The 16,460-nt window shown below is 36.1% G+C and overlaps 3 protein-coding genes across 4 annotated transcripts; 1 reads left to right on the forward strand and 2 right to left on the reverse strand.

The window, feature by feature from the left end:
- The first annotated feature begins 543 nt into the window (after nucleotides 1-543).
- On the forward strand, nucleotides 544-4,292 carry LOC106116538 (uncharacterized). The gene is made up of 4 exons (XM_013310414.1): nucleotides 544-661; nucleotides 2,302-2,423; nucleotides 3,010-3,197; nucleotides 3,577-4,292. The coding sequence occupies exons 1-4, from the start codon at nucleotides 628-630 to the stop codon at nucleotides 4,028-4,030; spliced, it is 798 nt and encodes a 265-aa protein (XP_013165868.1). The 5' UTR covers nucleotides 544-627; the 3' UTR covers nucleotides 4,031-4,292.
- Nucleotides 4,293-4,340: 48 nt separating this feature from the next.
- LOC106116521 (juvenile hormone epoxide hydrolase-like) lies at nucleotides 4,341-8,931 on the reverse strand. Of its 2 annotated transcripts, XM_013310394.1 has the most exons (8): nucleotides 8,837-8,931; nucleotides 8,005-8,188; nucleotides 6,769-6,996; nucleotides 5,959-6,123; nucleotides 5,577-5,762; nucleotides 5,208-5,370; nucleotides 4,849-5,080; nucleotides 4,341-4,654 (listed from the first exon to the last, which is right to left on the reverse strand). In XM_013310394.1, the coding sequence occupies exons 2-8, from the start codon at nucleotides 8,179-8,181 to the stop codon at nucleotides 4,429-4,431; spliced, it is 1,377 nt and encodes a 458-aa protein (XP_013165848.1). In that variant the 5' UTR covers nucleotides 8,182-8,188; nucleotides 8,837-8,931; the 3' UTR covers nucleotides 4,341-4,428. The 2 variants fall into 2 exon arrangements, with proteins under 2 accessions (XP_013165848.1, XP_013165856.1); XM_013310402.1 differs by lacking the exon at nucleotides 8,837-8,931 and having other exon boundaries at nucleotides 8,005-8,211.
- Nucleotides 8,932-9,585: 654 nt separating this feature from the next.
- LOC106116661 (juvenile hormone epoxide hydrolase-like) lies at nucleotides 9,586-14,410 on the reverse strand. The gene is made up of 8 exons (XM_013310556.1): nucleotides 14,187-14,410; nucleotides 13,391-13,573; nucleotides 12,598-12,825; nucleotides 12,103-12,267; nucleotides 11,464-11,649; nucleotides 11,019-11,181; nucleotides 10,330-10,561; nucleotides 9,586-9,847 (listed from the first exon to the last, which is right to left on the reverse strand). Exons 2-8 carry the CDS (start codon nucleotides 13,565-13,567, stop codon nucleotides 9,622-9,624), a joined length of 1,377 nt encoding a protein of 458 aa, XP_013166010.1. The 5' UTR covers nucleotides 13,568-13,573; nucleotides 14,187-14,410; the 3' UTR covers nucleotides 9,586-9,621.
- Between the last annotated feature and the right edge of the window lie 2,050 nt (nucleotides 14,411-16,460).

The raw sequence follows: 16,460 nt of genomic DNA on the forward strand, positions 1-16,460 counted from the left end.
TTTTGGCAAAGGTTTGAAACAGTAAGGAGTTTTTAATTAAGTTAATTAAAAAGCACACAGTATAAATGGTAGATTTACTGGTTACAGACATTTTTTATCAATCGACTGGTTATTTTGTTACTAACAAGCTGTCGCTCGCGAGTCCGTTCTTGTGGAATTTTAAAAAACTTATTTAGTAGCCAATATGTTTTTCCAGACTGTGTTTTACATTTTCGTCAAATTTTAGTAAGATCCATATTCCTCAGAGGTATTTTAAAACGATTTTTTATTACTTTAAAAATCAAATAAAATCGAACATTAGTATGTGATATGTATGGCCATATTTAAAGTTAAAATCAGTAAATTTATAGCTGGTAATAAAAGATAAAGCTATTGTCCGATTGAATGTGAATATATCGCGTAATAACATTAAAACCACACCCACAGCAACACAGCTATTGGTCGTTTGTACTGAATCTGTCCACCAATCAGAAACTGATTTCCCAACCCCCTTTTCGAAATTCAAATATTTTTTCATATTATCCCCTCAGTCGCATTTCATACGTCAGAGGAACAACATCTCTTAGTTGTGGAATTTATTTTTACAGTGCCATTGTGTTTATGTTAAAAGTTTTTTAATTAGTGTTTATGCCAACCGTGAGTGATAAATTGTCTGGGAATTGTGAGTATTAAATAACAAAAATATAAATATCGAAATTGTATATAAACAATAAAGCAAAATAAACTTGCAAAAAAAAATAAAATTTAGAGATATGCGCTTTTCCTTCGAAACAAATTTGAACGAAAATTTTGAACCATACTGATGTAAAAAATACTACTTAGGTACCTGATTTAAATTTCTTTATGTTAAATAACACTTAATTAAGGAAACTAATGTATATGACCCATGATCTTGTATTAAAAATTAAACTCCTTCAGGCTAAAGATAGCCACGAAAACTCTTAACATGAGTAAACTCCGATTATTTGTTGGGAGAAAAATTTCTCTAAGTAACGTAAAAGGCTAAAATTACACAAAGAGTCTGTGCAATACGATAAAAGGATATATAACATTTATAAATAATACATTAAAACTATAATATTACGAAACGTTTATTGTTGGTAACTGCGGATGTCACTATCACCGGATGTCACTATGTTTGGACCCGGCTGCTTGTGTTATGAATTATTTTTACTCTATAATACCTCTTATTACAAACATCTCCGAGAGAAAAAAGCAAGCAAGCTTTATCACCTTTTTTATATTATAATGTGGCAAACGAGCGAGCGGCCACCTGAAATCGCTGAAAGCGAAGTGACCGTTGCCCATAGACATACGCAATTGCATATGCGTTGCCTACCTTTAATCGGAGGAGAGGATGCACAGAGTGAAAATATTTTCCCTTTCCATGCATACTCTCATCCGGAACGTCCACTTTCACTTCTCATCGTTTCCTTATAAGAAAAACGATGGGAAAAGAAAGAGGACTAAATTAGGCCTCCGGGACGCACACTCATTAGATGAAACGCGGAATAGCTGCCACTTCACGCCTGTCTTCTGTGTGGTCGTGGTATTTCACCGGGCGAGCCGGGACAATTCGTGCGAAGATGTTAAAGCGGGCTCTACCACTGTTACCGTATTATACGCCCCCACTGAGGTGCTCACCTACCCTTAGTTAGTGACTAGGCCATAGTCAACCACGATGGCCCAATACGGCTTGGTTAAGCTTATTGAACTCGAATGTATTTCAGAGAAGAATACAATTCTAACACCTTGTATACATTAAAATCAATTTTAAGTTCACAATGGTATGACCATACGTATACCTGCAAAATTGCCTCAAGCTAGGTTCAGGAAGTAATTATGTTTTCGCTAACTAATTTGCGGTAAAACTAAATTATTCAAACTTTCGTGTGACATTTAACACATAAAACTTTATTATTATTATTATTATTATTACATTATAATAAACTTATAAAAATGACTAAAACACTCACGTATATTCGTCCGGTGGCGGCATTGACTAGTTTCGAGCTTATCGGGGGGGCCTTCATCAGGGTGAGTGGGACTGGTATTATTTAGCGGACGCGGCCCGTCGCTCACTGATGAAGGGCCTACGATAGGCTCGAAACTAGTCGGTGCCACCACCAAACGAATATACGTGAGTATTTTAGCCGTTTTTATACTAGTTTATTATAATGGACTTCTCACTAAAACAGCATAAAGATCAGTACTAGAAAATTAGCGAAAATATTAGTAAATACGTATGTTTAGTAGACTATACTACGCTATAGTAACCGATACTTATTTCTTTCCTAACAGGTATCCCATCAGCGATGGCATCAGACCAGGAATCCTCTGATGAAGAGCCTGATAGTGAAATGTTAAGTGATGATTTGTATTTGCAGGATAGTGATGATGATCGACAGACGAGGAGTGTTCAGGTTGGTGATGATATTACTAGGAGATAATGAGTTGCGAAGCTGTGATGATGTTTTGTAATATAATCTATACTATTATAAAGCGGAAGAGTTTGTTTGTTTAAACGCGCTAATCTCAGGAACTGCTGGTCTGATTTGTAAAAATCTTTTTTTGTTGTATGGTCCATTTATAGAGGAAGGCTTTGGGCTATATAACATTACGCTGCAACCAATAGTTTTTTAATTTCACGCGGACGGAGTCGCGGGTGACAGCTAGTGAGATATGTAATTATTACGCCTCTTTTTTTGCGCATGCAAGCCAGTTGCGGGGCTCTGCCGATTTCCAAATGAATTTACAATCTTACTAATATTATAAATGCGAATATTTGAATGGATGGATGGATGTTTGTTTGAAATTTTGTCCAGAACGGCTGAACAGATCTCGATGAAATTTGACATACATAGAACATAGTCTGGAAGAACACATAGGTTACTAATTGTTTTTTTCAATTCAGCGCAGACTGAGTCGCGGGCGACAGCTAGTTTGACATAAATAATTGAAAACAATACGCTTTTGAAGTCAAAGTTTGTACGATGTTCAAATTTTTAGAGTCTATCGGAAGACTTACCACAACTGAACTGCTTATTGCGACCTCCTCGCAAGCTGTTCACGAATTGCCGTGAGCGCTGGCGACAGCAGAACGTAAGCGGTGCCTTCGCTGAACTAAGAAGATTGGTGCCAACACATCCACCGGACAAGAAGTTATCCAAGAATGAGATACTTAGGATGGCGATAAGGTGATTTAGAATTACTACAATTTGTAATCATCAATGTAAATATATGGAAGCTTAAGGAGACAGTTTTTTTTAACTTAGCACACGAAACACAAATTTAATGCCTGCAATTTTTTTTAATACAAATTTTAGCAGTTTTTTTTAATTTAGTAATATTTCTTTTACAATTCCAACTAAGCTCTAGGCTTGTGCTACGATATGGTTTAGAATAGTCGAATGGCGGGATTCGAACCCCCGACCTTGTGATCGGAAATCCGTACCCTCAACCATTAGGCTATTGAGGCTTATTAGGATTGATGTTTCCCTATAACATAAGATACGCATAAAAAGCGGAGCTAAAAAGATTGAAGAATTTTAAGTTCTAATTGATATTTTCTTTCAGATATATCGGTCTTCTCTGCGAAGTACTAGATTGGCAGAAGAATCACGGTCTACTCATCAATAAGGAAGACTCCGATCTTGCGGTAAAATGCGAGTCTCCTTTGAGTCCACAATCTAGATTTCTACGTCTCAAAAGACCTTACTTTGATGATGACAAAAGACCGAAGATCGATGGAGATTTTGGGAAATATGGTGATGAAAACGAAGAGAATCTTCGTAGAAATATCCATAGAAGTGTTGGTTTTAACAAAGATTATTATTTTGGGAAAGATCATGTAAAGATTTTGAGGACTCAGTATTATTTTCCTTCTAAATGGAGACAGAATGTCCCATTTAGGAATTTGGCTGCTGAACGAAATGGAAATAATCTCTTAATGATTGCACCAGCCCAGGGTAACGATGACACTAAAAATGGGAACGGTAGACTTAAAGATAAAGATGGCAAAGATAAATAAACGTAATCGTTACGTTAACACATTTTGATCTCTATGCTAAATAAGTTTAAAATATATTTTAACTCTTAATAATTAAGTTAATAATTAAATATGTTATTTGTTATATTATTCTTTTAATTTTATTTTGTGTTGTCATTATTTTTTTTTTTTATATTTTAGTCAAAGTCGTAGTGTTTTTTGTAGATTTATCTCTCACTTTTTATCTTGTCAAATACACATTTGAAAAAATACAATATGTTACAAAAATAATGTATTATTTTATTAAAACGTATTCAATCGATTTAATATAATTTAAATAAACCAAAATTGTGTTTCATTTCATACTTTAATTACCTAAAATTCTAAATTCAAAAATTTTTATTAATCATAAACACAACAGATTATATTTTTATATTCAATTACATTTCTTTGTCATTAATTTTACGCCAATTGATAAAAGCCTTCACAGCTTTGAAGACATCATCAGCCAGTACTCGAGGCATTTCAAATGCTATGAAGTGACCACCGTAATCTAAAACGGTGTAATTCAATACATTAGTGAACTTGGATTTTATGATGCTAGGCGGTTGGTAGAATAATTCGTGCTTAGCTTGCATCACCCATGTCGGTACTGCGGTTGGATAACTGAAAAAATAATAGTTATCTACAACTTCAATAAAGAAGAAAAGTAAGAAAAAAACTTGACTAGTTATAAATTCGCAAGAGAAATTCTAAGTCTACAACTGTTTGCTGACAGAAATTTTACTTCGTAATTTTCTTCTACTTTGATTTTTGAAAGGTTTACTTTAATATATAGCTGAAGTTGGCTAAAAACATACTTATCCAAATCCATGGCTAAATTCTTGTTGCTAAAAGCGTTAGCGTAGATCCTAATCGCACTGTTTATGGAGTTGGAAGCCCAGTAGAACATCAGATTGTCAATCAGTTGTTCCTTAGTGAATGATGTTAAGCCACCGTCAGGTAGAGAACGATGACTACGGTCAGTCCACGTGGAGAACTTCTCCATGATAAAGGCGGCCAGACCAGCTGGAGAGTCGGAGAGACCTATACCTGATGACAAATCGAACAATAAGTACAACAATTAGCAGGTTGTTTGCTACCCATGCGAAGTAATGGGAATAAGCTAAAGTAATTATATTGTTTTTAAGCATATCTATGTATGTCAGGAGTTTCTTACCAATAGTATCTGGTTTCGTGGCCAAAAGATGACAGTATCCATACTCTTCTAAAGAATAAGAGAACAGCCAGGATAGGGGATACAAGCGATCGGCCAGATGAGATTCCACGATAAAAGAGGGGAAGAATCCGCCTAGAATTGTCTTGAGCATCGACCCTGATGTCTGTAAAGACGCAAATATTTATAAAGTTACTTTTATTTGTGCAAGAAACATATGTAAGAGAAGAACGTGTATTTGCTTTTAAGTGATCAGAATAATCAACTTCGACTACTATTAGTTTATTAAATAGGCGCGTTCCTAGCTTTTGTGTAAAAAAGTAAAACTTGTTTTGTTCATCCGAAGTACGTTTATAATCATAGCTAAATAACCTGAACAAAAACTCCATTGCTATGATGTCCCAATACATCTTGAGGGTAGAAGGTACTCATAGCCGCAGATATCACGGAGCCCCAATTCCCGGCTTGTATGTAGTACTTCTTGAAGCCCAATCTATGCATCAGTTGTCTATACATGACCGCCATCTCTGCCGGGCCTAGTCCAGGACGGACTGCTCTCTGTAAAGTACATGAAGAAAAGTATGACTACAATTAAACAAATTAAAAAATGAACATCACAAGACTCTATCAGGCTTATCAACAATTAAACGATACGAGACGGAGAAATGAGATTTGACGTTAAATAGTTAAATAATAATATCGTCAATTTATCATTCAAATGTTATAGTAAATATGAAGATATATTGTAACTTACATCAGAGAATCCGAATCCAGGCATACTGGGCGCAATGATCTCAAACACGAAGTCATAATCAGACCTTTGCTGAGTTAACAAGGGAATGATTTCATAGAACTCTCTCAAAGAACCCGGCCAACCGTGGAGAATTAACAATGGTAAGACTTTAACTCCTGCTGGAACCTAAACAAAGTATTTTGTTAAAAAGCTAGATGACGTCATTTTTATCGGTCGAATTAATTTATAATCTTATAGTAAATAGTATGTTTTAAATACTTGTACAAGTATGAAACAAAAGTTAAATCTGTTTTAAACGCGACATGTGACTGTAACTTTTTTTTTATATCATAAGGTAGCAAAAGAGCGAGCGGCCACCTGAAATCGCTGATATAGCGAAGTGACCGTTGCCCATAGACATACGCAATTGCATATGCGTTGCCTACCTTTAATCGACGGAGGAGAGGATGCACAGAAAAAAAATATCATTTTTTTTCCCTTTCCATGTATCTTCTCATCCGGAAAGTCCACTTCCACTTCCCATCCTTTTCTTATAAGAAAAAGGAGGGAACGGAAAGAGGACTAAACTAGGCCTCCGGGACGCACACTCATCAGACGAAACGCGGAATTACTTCCACTTCACGCCTGCCTTCTGTGTGGTCGTGGTATTTCACTGGGCGAGCCGGGCCAATTCGTGCGAAGATGTTAAAGCGGGCTCTACCACTGTTTCCCTTAATAACTTAACTTTCCCTTGTCCCTTTATCGTTTAGTAGTGGATTTCGTTGATGATGATGATTGAAATAATTAAACTAGTTCTAGAACTACACTTACCTTCGGCTTGACTCGGATGAAATGAATATCGAGACCTTGAATGTTTGTCTTGAATTGTGGGAACTGATTTAACATCTTCTCCCTCTCTTTGAACGGATATTCCTCTGCCCAGTACTTCAAATAGCCTTCCAATTCATTAGTGTTGAAGCCGTATTGAAAAGCGATGCCTTCTAAAGGCGGCGTCAGTGTACGATGACTCTTGATTCGTTTTCTGAGATCTTCGATCATCTGTATTTCATAAAATATTAACTTACAAATCATTCAGACTTTAAAACATAAACATTTTGAAACAAAAGCTAAAACACTCACGTATATTCGTCCGGTGAGGGCACAGACTAGTTTTGAACTCATGGAAGGGACTTCATCAAGGTAAGTAGGACTGGTATTATTTGGATCCAGTGACGCATTAGTATCAACCTTGTCGACGACACCGGAGCACGCCGCGCACCTCGTCCCGTCAAGGCGCGCCATAAGAGCACAGGCGCGCAGTGAACAACGGGTCGCGTCCGTATCAGTCCCATTCACCCTGATGAAGGGCACCCGATGGATACAAAACTAGTCGGTGCCGCCACCACACGCCACATACAAATCTGATGTAACTAAGTACTAATTTCAGTTCTATTTCAGGATCAGTTCTCATCTCAGTCTAATTATTAAAAAATCTTGCTATACTTTTTCATCCCATTAATAGCTTTTATTCCAACTTTTTTCATGTGTAGCTTACACGAAAACTAAGTTTGTATGCGTAATTCGTTTGCAGAAATAGTCTCAAAGCGATTTAGAGTTGGAGCGCCTGTGCAATAGTTATCAGCACTTTGAATATTTGCAATTTATCGACGTGTTCTATAATATAAGTTTGTATCTTTCGGCTTATCGGGGACACAAAAAAAACTGTTTTGTGTTTTTTTTTTCATACTTTAAAACAAACTGATAAGGTAAAATATTAACAAGAATTTCTTAATAAACAATCTTACTTATATTATAAATGCAAATGTTTAGATGGATGGATGTTTGTTTGAAGGTATCTCCAGAACGGCTGCACGGAACCTGCTGAAATTTGGCATAGAGGTAGAGCATGGGCTACTTATTAAGTTTTTAATTCCGCGCGTACGGAATCACGGGTGATAGCTTGTGACTTGAATTAACTTGAAAAACCTCGTGTGATTAACAAAGTTAACAAAAATCAAGTTTAAGTTATTTGTATTATAACTTAATAAGAGGTATCATAAAACTTACAATTTCATCAAATGTTATTGTAAACGGTCGTATACTGGTATCCTGTTTCCCCTTCAGCTCCACAGGGCCCCACCACTCCTCAGGATCGAGCATTGGCGGATGAGGGTTTGGGTTGTACAGCCACCACGCTATGCCTCCCAGCATGGCAACTGCTGCCAAGGTGAGCAGCTTCGTCATTGTCACTCTGATTCAGAGGGATTATTCGGAAATGTTGATAATTTTTCTTAAGGACTAAACTTATCATACGAAACGAGAAAATTATCTTTTTACTTTAACTCCGTGTTTTTGAAGGCCGCGTTTATGAATTATGAAATAAACTAATTGAATTGCTTGGAATTGACCTTGGGCCACGGATTAATTTATTTTGAACTGATTCGGTTTCGAGCGTCGGTGGCTCAGTGGTTTCAGCACTTGACTTGTAATCTGCAAGTCCTGGGTTCGAATCCCGCCATGTACCAATGTGATTTTCGATTTACATATGTACATTGATCCGACGTTCTTACGGTGAAGGAAAACATCGTGATGCTGCACATATCCGAGAAGAAATTCAAAGATATATGTAAAGTCAACCAACCCGGACTTGGCCAGCGTGGTTGACTATGGCCTAGTCACCTTTAACTTAGGGTAGGCTCCGAGCCCCTCGGTGGGGACATATAGTGAGCTGATGATGATGAATTCGGTTTCTATTAGCAATAGATTTTTGTACATTTAATATATGTGTTCTTATAAATATTACAGAAAAATTCAATTAATTAATATAAGAAAACGCGTTTTAAATAAAATAAATTATAGGTATTTGGAGTATCAAATAATTAGTATAAATAATACTTACATAGAAGTTGTCGATTAACACGATGTAATATAACAGTGTAGTACATACGTGCGTCGCGTATGAATGCATTTATCCAACTAAATGATCATTAATAAATATGATAATAAAAATACTGTTTGTAATTTTTTTTTTAATACAAAATGCTTTTAAATTTCCATCCTATTTGCGTCAGCTTTTCTGTATAGTAGATTTATTAGGTAATGTTTTTAATTTTTTTTTAAATTTTATTTTAATCTTCTTTGACAGTGACTGTATGTGCAGTGACTCTTCATCCAGTGAATTAATAATTACGTTAAAATCATTTTAAATTGTATGGAATGCTATTTAAATTATTTGAATTTGGAACATAATATATTTTTTTAATTCATAACCGATTATAATGTAAGTATTATTGTTATTCAATTGTATAAGAGCGTCGGTGGCTTAGTGGTCAAGTATTTGACTTGCAATGTGCAGGTCCTGGGTTCGAATCCCGCCATGTACCAACGTGTTTTTCGATTTCCGATTTGCATATGTACATTTATCCGACGTTCTTACGGTGAAGGAAAACATCGTGATGCAACCTGCACATATCTGAGAAGAAAGTCAAAGATATGTGTGAAGTCAACCAACCCGCACTTGGCCAGCATGGTTGATTATGGCCTAATCACCCTTAACTTTTAGGGTAGGCTCCGAGCCCCTCGGTGGGGACGTATAGTGAGCTGATGATGATGAATTGTATAAAGGTTAATAAGAAATGACTGAACGAATAAAGAAAAAAATATTCATTTAAAAATTAAATAATGTTACAGTTCTGTTTTGTTTACTTTATGCCAATTTCTGAATGCTTTAACAGCTTTGAAGAGATCATCAGCCAATACATGAGGTAGTTCCAAGGCGATGAAGTGACCTCCATAGTCCAATACTGTGTAGTTCAAAACATTGGTGAACTTTGTTTCTATTATGCTGGGAGGCATGTAGAATAATTCGTGCTTCGCTTGCATCACCCATAGCGGTACTTTTGTTGGGTAGCTGAAAGAAAACGATTATTACTTTGCGTCCCGGAGGCCTAATTTAGTCCTCTTTCCCTTCCCACCCTCTTTCTCATAAGAAAAGGATGGGAAGTGGAAGTGGACTTTCCGGATGAAACGATGCATGGAAGGGGAAAATATTTTCTTTCTGTGCATCCTCTCCTCCATCGATTAAAGGTAGGCAACGCATATGCAATTGTGTATGTCTTATGGGCTACGGTCACTTCGCTATTTCAGCGATTTCAGGTGGCCGCTCTCTCGTTTCCCACCTTATGATATAAAAAAGAGTTACTTACGAAACACTGGAACGCATTTGGTTTACCACAGAATATGAAAATTCGTTTGGGCAGATGTTTTATGCTGTGTGGTCGTGGTATTTCACCGGGCGAGCCGGGCCAATTCGTGCGAAGATGTTAAAGCGGGCTCAACCACTATTAAATAAACTCATGGATAAACAACTAAGATATTGTTTGCCGAACTTACGAATCCAAATCTAATTCCATATACTTCTTGCTGAGAACATTCGCGTAGATTCTGATAGCAGTATTAATAGAATTAGAAGTCCAATAGATCATTATATTATCGAAGAGCTGTTCTTTGCTGAACTTCTTAAGTCCTCCGTCGGGGAGAGAACGATGAGCGCGATTAGTCCATGTCGAGAACTTCTCCAGGATATAAGCAGCCAGACCAGATGGTGAGTCAGATAAACTAACTCCTGTTGAAATAAAATCTTAAAGTAAATGAAAACGTCGGGAGAAAAAACTGCACATATCCGAGAAGCAATTTAAAGTTTTACATGAACAACCAAAAAGTACAAGGCCGACATATTTGAAGTCCTAGTTACATATTCAAGGAGAGTTTGAATTTTTAGGTGGGGATTGTATAGTTCATTTAAGATTTGGACCTGGATTTATTTTTATATTGCGATATATAACACATTTAAAAGTTGTAGTTTTTTTCGTAAAGTAAAATCATTGGCTTGATAGACAAAGAAATCCTTACTCTGTAACTCTGTCTGTATCTCCGACTTTCACGAACCGATTTAAATGAAATTTGATACACCGATAGTCTAGAGTCATATAATGTCATGTGGGAAAGGACATAGGATACTTTTAAGCGCGAAAAAGTGGTTGTAAGGGGGCACAGTGTTAAATAATTCAAGTATTACATACCGATAGAGTCAGGTTTAGTCGCATGAAGATGTAAGTAACCGAATTCCTCCAAAGCATATGAGAACAGCCAGGACAAGGGATACATGCGATCAGCTAAATGTGGCTCCACGACCAGCGATGGGAAGAATGCTCCAAGGATCATCTTACGCGTTGCAGCGCCTGACTAAAAGACAAAATAACACGATTAAAAAGCGAACATTGGTTTAGACGACATACATTACTTACTAAGATTAAACGTTTGAAGTTTTTGAGTTTTGTAGGACTGTTAACCTTTGTTGTGTTATTTCCCTAATACCATATTAAGCGCGATTTTGCTGGCCATTTAGTCCATAGTTAGGCCATAAAATTACAGTAAAGGCGACTTAACGTTTCCTGAGTGCTGCAATTACATACCGTTTTTAAGTTACAGAGTTCAGTTGTTGTTTATTCTTGTAATAAATCTTACTTGAATGAAGACACCATTATCGTGATGACCGAGTACTGCTTCAGGGTACAAAGTATCCATAGCAGCTGCGATGCCCGATCCCCAGTTCCCGCCCTGGATGTAAAACTTCTTGAAGCCAAGTCTTTGCATTAGGTTTCTGTAAATAACTGCCATCTGCGCAAGTGCTACTCCTGGACGGGTAGCTCCCTTGAATTATAATTAAACAAATGTCAGATTTCACACGTTGTTTATCACTAAGGTATTGGTACCAACGAATTAGAAGATATCATCATCAGCTCACTATAAGTCCCCACTGAGGGACTTGGAGCCTACCCTAAGTTAGGGGTGACTAATCCATAGTCAACCACGCTGGCCAAGTGCGGGTTGACTTCACACATATCTTTGAATTTCTTCTCACCGTAAGAATGTCGGATAAATGTACATATGCAATCGGAAATCGAAAGGCACATTGGTACATGGCGGGATTCGAACCCAGGACCTGCAGATTGCAATTCCAGTTCTTGACTCCTGAGCTACCGACGCTCTTACTGAAACTCTGAATATGTCGTCGTTATCAATGTCGTCATATATGTATCAAAAGATATGAAGTAATCTATATAGGGGCACTGATCAATATAAATTATATTTTAATTAACTTACATCAGAAAATCCAAAACCTGGCATACTGGGTGCAATAACTTCAAACACAAAGTCATATCCTGGTCTTTGTTTCGTCAACAAGGGAATAACTTCATAGAACTCTCTGACAGATCCTGGCCAGCCGTGGAGAATCAATAATGGAACGACCGTTACACCAGCGGGTACCTGGAAGAACATATGTTTATTATTATTAATTAATCCAGTAGTGTATTGGCTATAGTCTTTGTTTGACAGCACTCGATAGCGATCGAGTCGTTTGTGTGGTACGATTCTAAACGTTGTGTGGTGTTGTTGAGCCCAAAACCTTCCAAAGACTGGGACTTTATACCACCTATTTAAAAAAAATGCTTTCTCTTTCCGTTCCAGTTTCCCGTGGAACTTCACAGCTGCTGTCGGGTCAAAAGTGGGGAAATTTAAATAGGTACAAAATATAACGTTCTTTGCTAAGTTCACTATTTGTTACTATAGAGGTTGTTATTATATTCTTTATCTTACCTTTGGCGTGACCCTTAAAAAGTGAATGTCAAGACCTTGGATATTCGTCTTGAATTGTGGGAACTGATTTAGAACCTTTTCCCTCTCTTTGAAAGGATACTCCTCCGCCCAGTACTTCAAGTAGCCTTCTAATTCTTTGGTATTGAATCCGTATTCAAAAGCGATGCCTTCCAGAGGCGGTGTTAATGGACGGTGTGCCTTTAAGCGTTGCTTTAGGTCTTTGATCATCTGAAAGAGTTAATCAATCATCAAATATTTACAGGTCTACTAAACAACCATTTGTTTCTTCTACCAAAACGCATGTGGAGGAACATAGCATTCTCGTTTCCAGTTTGTGTCAAGACGCTTTGGTTCATCAACCAACAGTTACATAAGTATACGTATTAAATTTGAACAAACCGAATTCCTCTGTCTATTGTGACCTCTCAATTGGATGAACCAATATTGCACAATAGACTCGTAATATCCTGGGAAGACTTATAGTTAGTAAGGGTTTATTATATTGTGTAGAATCTTTTAAATCCATCCATTTTCTTACATAAACACACACCCACATACATATAATTAAGCTTTTTTAATTGTAAATTGTTTTCTTTTTAATTCTTAAGTAAGGCAAGCAATTTTATAATAATCTCTTACTTAAACTATAGCACGAAGATGTAAGAGTCCTGGCTTCTATAATACAGGTCTAGAACCTAGTTTAGGAACCAGGCGCACTATTACTTTGTATTTTATCCATAACTTTCTTGCCTTAATAATCGATTTATTTATTTATATAATCAATGTTGCTTACTGCATCGTCAAATTTAATAGTAAACGGTCGTATGCTGGTATCCTGTTTGCCTTTCAGCTCCATAGGGCCCCACCATTCCTCTGGGTCGAATACTGGTGGCTTCGGACTGGGGCTTAGAAGACTCCATGCTATGACTATCGCGACGACCGCTGCTATTATTGTTAATAGCTTTGACATCTTCAACTGTTGAAACAAAATCATAATCTTAATGGATGGATGGATATAAATGAGAATGGATGGATGTTTGTTTGAAGGTATCTCAGCAACGGCTCAACGGATCTTGATGAAATTTGGCACAAATATAGAACATAGTCTAGAAGAACAAATAGACTAATGATTAAGATTTTTTTTTAGTTCCGCGCTGACGGAATCGAGGGCAACAGCTAGTTTTATATAAATAAAGATTTTATTTTTATATCTTTGTGTTTCGTAGTTTTAAATTAATTTTAATGAAATGAAACATGTTAATCATTAAAATAATAAAAAAATTAATGATTGTAGCTTTACTTATTCTTGGTGATTGTTTATTTTAGTAGAATTTAGATTATTAAATGATAGAATAGAATATAAATTAATATAATTGACTTCAACAACAACGTTTTCAAATTAATCTTAAAAATTATCATTATTTCTAATAATCATTACTTGACAATAATGATAATACTTTTAGTAGATTTATTTTTTATTAATTTAATTATAATGCAAATAATTAAAATAAATTAAACGATTTAATGATATAAAATTAAAATTTACTGTTAGGTTAGGTTAGTTAAGTTGTTTATTTCAAATTACTCACAGATCAGCAAACATACGCGCGCCTTCTAACAAATTTCTAATCGTACTGACTTCAATCTGTTCAATGTTCAACGCGGAATTGATAAATATTTGTTACCTCACATATTCTTCGTTTATATTTGTATATTATTTTTTATCACACAATATCGAATGACTAAACACATTTAGTAATAATGTACCTATCAACAGTTAGCGTTCGTCATTGTGACCTTGAAATGCAGTGAACTTAACAATTGTGTTTGAATTAGGTCGCTATAGTGCGATAAAATTGATAATAGGAATGAATTTCGACCATTTTGTGACGTCATAGCTTCTTTCGAAGTAGGGTTAGCAAAAAAATTTTTATTAAATTAAAAAAAATTACAAAATTTCTTCTTTTTCTCTTCAACTCCACTGACTTCATCGTTATCAGAATAATCATCATCATCGATGAACGGCGTTTAACGACGCGGAAGCCTCTGTTCAAATGCTTTTGGCTATATACCAATACGTTACATTAAAAAGTAGACTATGTATCGATGTGTCGACTGGCAGAGGAAGGCGCAAGACAGGCGACTTTGGCAATCTCGTGTCGGAGGCCAAGACCCACTTTGGGTCGCTGCACCAGCGGAGTGTGTGTGATATTGTTTTAATTGTAGAAATAAATAATTAAATTTTATTATTTCGAATATTTTTTTGCAAACCTTACTTTCAGATAAAGAATTTCACTTGAAGGTCATTTTATTCCTATTCTTATATTTTATGTTTAATTAATACCATCTGTCGCCTGCGACTCCGTCCTCGCGGAATGAAAACAATAACTTAATAAGTAGCCTATGTGTTCTTCAAGACTATGTTCTACATTTATGCCAAATTTCAGCAAAATCCGTGCAGCCATTATGGAGATATCTTCAAACAAACATCCATCTAAACATTCATACGTAAATTATATTTGATACAAATATGAAAGACTCGATTCATTCTCATTTATGTCAAATCATCGTCTACGTATCTCTAACGCGATTACACCATAGTTAGGTAGCCAGTTTTTTTTTTGAATATACTAACAGAAACCGGCGACCGTTGTTGTGATAAAATCAATCGTTAAACGATCGCTAAGGTAATCGCTTAGTATTCTTAAAGTAGATATCAAAATGTCAAAAAAAGCTTAATTTATTTAAAAAACAATTGTTTTAATTTTTTATATTTTTTTAAGTTAAAATCTCTGTTCGATGACAAAAAAATGATTGCAAAGTTTATATCGATATCTGTCCCGTTTTAGTATTTCTATGTACTGTATTTATACAAACATTGATTGTTATTTATCATGATAAGATTATGTGTTTTTTTTTATATCATAAGGTAGCAAACGAGCGAGCGGTCACCTGAAATCGCTGAAATAGCGAAGCGACCGTTGCCCATAGACATACGCAATTGCATATGCGTTGCCTACCTTTAATCGACGGAGGAGAGGATGCACAGAAAGAAAATATTTTCCCTTTCCATGCATCCTCTCATCCGGAAAGTCCACTTCCACTTCCCATCCTTTCCTTATAAGAAAAAGGGTGGGAAGGGAAAGAGGACTAATTTTGGCCTCCGGGACGTCAAAATCGAAAATCGAATCGAAAATCGTGATAATTATTTTTAGCTATATCCGCGTACTTAAATGCGTTCGTTGCTATAGAGAGCATTTGACTCGCAATCTGCAGGTCCTTGGTTCGTTCCATGTACCAATGTTTTTCGATTTATATATGTACTATCCTATGTTCTTATAGTGAAGGAAAACATCGTATCATAAGATATGTGTGAAGTCAACCCGTACTGGGTCAGCATTGTCCCAGTGGTCACTTATGGTACGCTCCGAGCTCCCCAGTGGGGACATACAGTGAGCTGATAATATCCTGGTACTTGTTAATATATTTAATGTGTTACATTTAATTTATATTTAGGAAATGTATGCAACGACTTTTATAGAGCAATTAGTAGTTTTTTTTTAAATATTAGCAGATTTTTTTCTAAATTTACTAATATTTCTTTTACCATTCCAACTAAGCTCTATGCTTGTGTTAGGATATGGTTTACAATAGTCGAATGGCATTCGAACCCTCGACCTAGTGATCGGAAATCCGTACCCTTAACTATTAGGCTATTGACGCTTAGTAGTTAATAAGTTAGTTCGTAGTTTTAGACATTATTAGTTAGAATCATTTGGCGCGAATACCGCGCTTTTGTTATAAAGTCAAGTGTCAGATTGATTAGTGAGGGGACATAAACGTTGATACGTTAATAGGACTAG

Source organism: Papilio xuthus, unplaced genomic scaffold (genome assembly GCF_000836235.2).
Source record: "Papilio xuthus unplaced genomic scaffold, Pxut_1.1 DF829660.1, whole genome shotgun sequence".
NCBI classification, from domain to species: domain Eukaryota; kingdom Metazoa; phylum Arthropoda; class Insecta; order Lepidoptera; family Papilionidae; genus Papilio; species Papilio xuthus.

What these genes read in the sequence shown, in the direction of transcription:
- LOC106116661 (XM_013310556.1), bottom strand. Translation starts at nt 13,567, where the DNA reads ATGTCAAAGCTATTAACAATAATAGCAGCGGTCGTCGCGATAGTCATA. An exon ending in CTATTAAATTTGACGATGCA is followed by an intron (nt 12,826 to 13,390) that starts GTAAGCAACATT and finishes TAACTCTTTCAG; the next exon opens with ATGATCAAAGACCTAAAGCA. An exon ending in TTTTAAGGGTCACGCCAAAG is followed by an intron (nt 12,268 to 12,597) that starts GTAAGATAAAGA and finishes ATGTTCTTCCAG; the next exon opens with GTACCCGCTGGTGTAACGGT.
- LOC106116521 (XM_013310394.1), bottom strand. Translation starts at nt 8,181, where the DNA reads ATGACGAAGCTGCTCACCTTGGCAGCAGTTGCCATGCTGGGAGGCATA. An exon ending in TCATCCGAGTCAAGCCGAAG is followed by an intron (nt 6,124 to 6,768) that starts GTAAGTGTAGTT and finishes TACTTTGTTTAG; the next exon opens with GTTCCAGCAGGAGTTAAAGT. An exon ending in CTGGATTCGGATTCTCTGAT is followed by an intron (nt 5,763 to 5,958) that starts GTAAGTTACAAT and finishes TGTACTTTACAG; the next exon opens with AGAGCAGTCCGTCCTGGACT.
- LOC106116538 (XM_013310414.1), top strand. Translation starts at nt 628, where the DNA reads ATGCCAACCGTGAGTGATAAATTGTCTGGGAATT. An exon ending in GACAGACGAGGAGTGTTCAG is followed by an intron (nt 2,424 to 3,009) that starts GTTGGTGATGAT and finishes TCAAATTTTTAG; the next exon opens with AGTCTATCGGAAGACTTACC. An exon ending in ATACTTAGGATGGCGATAAG is followed by an intron (nt 3,198 to 3,576) that starts GTGATTTAGAAT and finishes ATTTTCTTTCAG; the next exon opens with ATATATCGGTCTTCTCTGCG.